We start from the raw sequence: 1528 nt of genomic DNA on the forward strand, positions 1-1528 counted from the left end.
AGACCCTACATGTCTCCTTCATAATGAAAAAGTCATAGTAAATATTCTGCATTTTTTGGCAGGCCTGCTATGACTATGGTGAAAAGGGTTATGTGCACACCCTGTGATTAACTGTGATTGTGGCAAATAAGACTTTAAGGGTTAAACCATTGCCTGATGGTGATCTCAAAGCTTGTTTTTAAAGATAATTTCAATAGTTTGGTGGCTTGAGCATTCACATAACATATCTGATACACACATTTACTCTCTCCTTTTAGGGGATAAAACTTCCATGAAACTTCAAAGTGGGCAACTTCTAGAGGTTTGGCAAGAAAGTTCAATGAATGTAATAAAAATGTACATCTCAAAATTACCTGATTTTGCAATGACCTATTTTAGAGGAAGAGGAAATAAAGAAGCCATAATGAACACACTACCTAGTATATAGGCTATTCAAAATAACCAAATAAACATAATACCTACCACGTCCAGGACGGCAGAAGAGCTCAGCAAGTCCCCTATGGTTTTGATGAGGGGCAGGGTAATGCGGTCAACCTTCTGATAGCTGGCAAAGAGCTGCAGCAGTGTCTCCATGAAGCATGCCAGCTGGTCCTTTTTGGTGGCTCGAGCATTCAGGTACGTGTGCAAGGCCTCACTTGTGTAGCGAGACTGTTATTGGAAGGAAAAGTATATGTTGATATGATGAGTTGATATAACAATAGTATCAATGATGATGCCAGAAAACAACAAAACCAAAGAAGTGAATTGGAAGTACAAAAAGATGAAGTAAAATCAAGAATAAGAGCAATGTCTTTAGCAGACATGCTTTTCCTGGTTTCTTATAAAAAAGAAATGATTTGCTCTATTCTAGCTTCGAAAAAGAAAACAAATGGGAAGTATCAAGGTCTTGAACTCATTATCAACTATCTGTAAAATAATTTAAAATTTTTTCAGCATCCTTTGCTTGGTATCCTTCACTTAATCTTTCCAACCGTTTTAGTATAAAAGCACATCTAATAATGTACCACAAAGTTTATCTGTCTTTTGATATACCTATATACTCAACAAAACAATAAACCTATGATGATATTATAAAAGAGAGAGAGAAAAAAAAATTAGCTGAAAGATATACTCTATCGGAAAATATGGAATAAAAATGAAAACAACATAAAAAGATCTAGGGCAGAAAGGAGAAGAAAGAAAAAACATCCCTTTTCACTTACAAGATTTGCTGAGATTCCACCAGCAGAGTAAGTTACCCCCAGCAGCACCCGACTCCTATAGGCTGGGAGGTCCAGCAGCTGGATGAAGAGGCCGAAGGTGCTGCTCTCTGATGCCCAGTTCATCTTATCACACACGTCTTTGGGGAAGATGGCCTCCAGTTGCTCGGTGTTTGGAATGTGGGGGACCTTGGGGGTGCTGGAATTTGATATGCAAATCTAATCAGTTAATGCTCATAATACTCATCTATACAAAATAGAAAATATAGTTTATTGGTATTTCTCTCTCCTCCAGTGATCCTTTTTCTGTTCAAATATAAACCTCTACT

At 37.4% G+C, this 1528-nt stretch overlaps 1 protein-coding gene across 1 annotated transcript in view; it reads right to left on the minus strand.

Annotated features, from left to right (window-relative positions):
* The window catches only part of LOC119591726 (tubulin-specific chaperone D-like), a gene marked incomplete in the record, with an annotated part of 16121 nt that overhangs the window by 1254 nt on the left and 13339 nt on the right, over window positions 1-1528 (minus strand). The window contains 2 exon segments of the mRNA XM_037940475.1: window positions 462-648; window positions 1203-1398. Coding sequence (XP_037796403.1) covers window positions 462-648; window positions 1203-1398 — 383 coding nt within the window.

Source organism: Penaeus monodon, chromosome 29 (assembly GCF_015228065.2).
Source record: "Penaeus monodon isolate SGIC_2016 chromosome 29, NSTDA_Pmon_1, whole genome shotgun sequence".
NCBI classification, from domain to species: Eukaryota; Metazoa; Arthropoda; class Malacostraca; order Decapoda; family Penaeidae; genus Penaeus; species Penaeus monodon.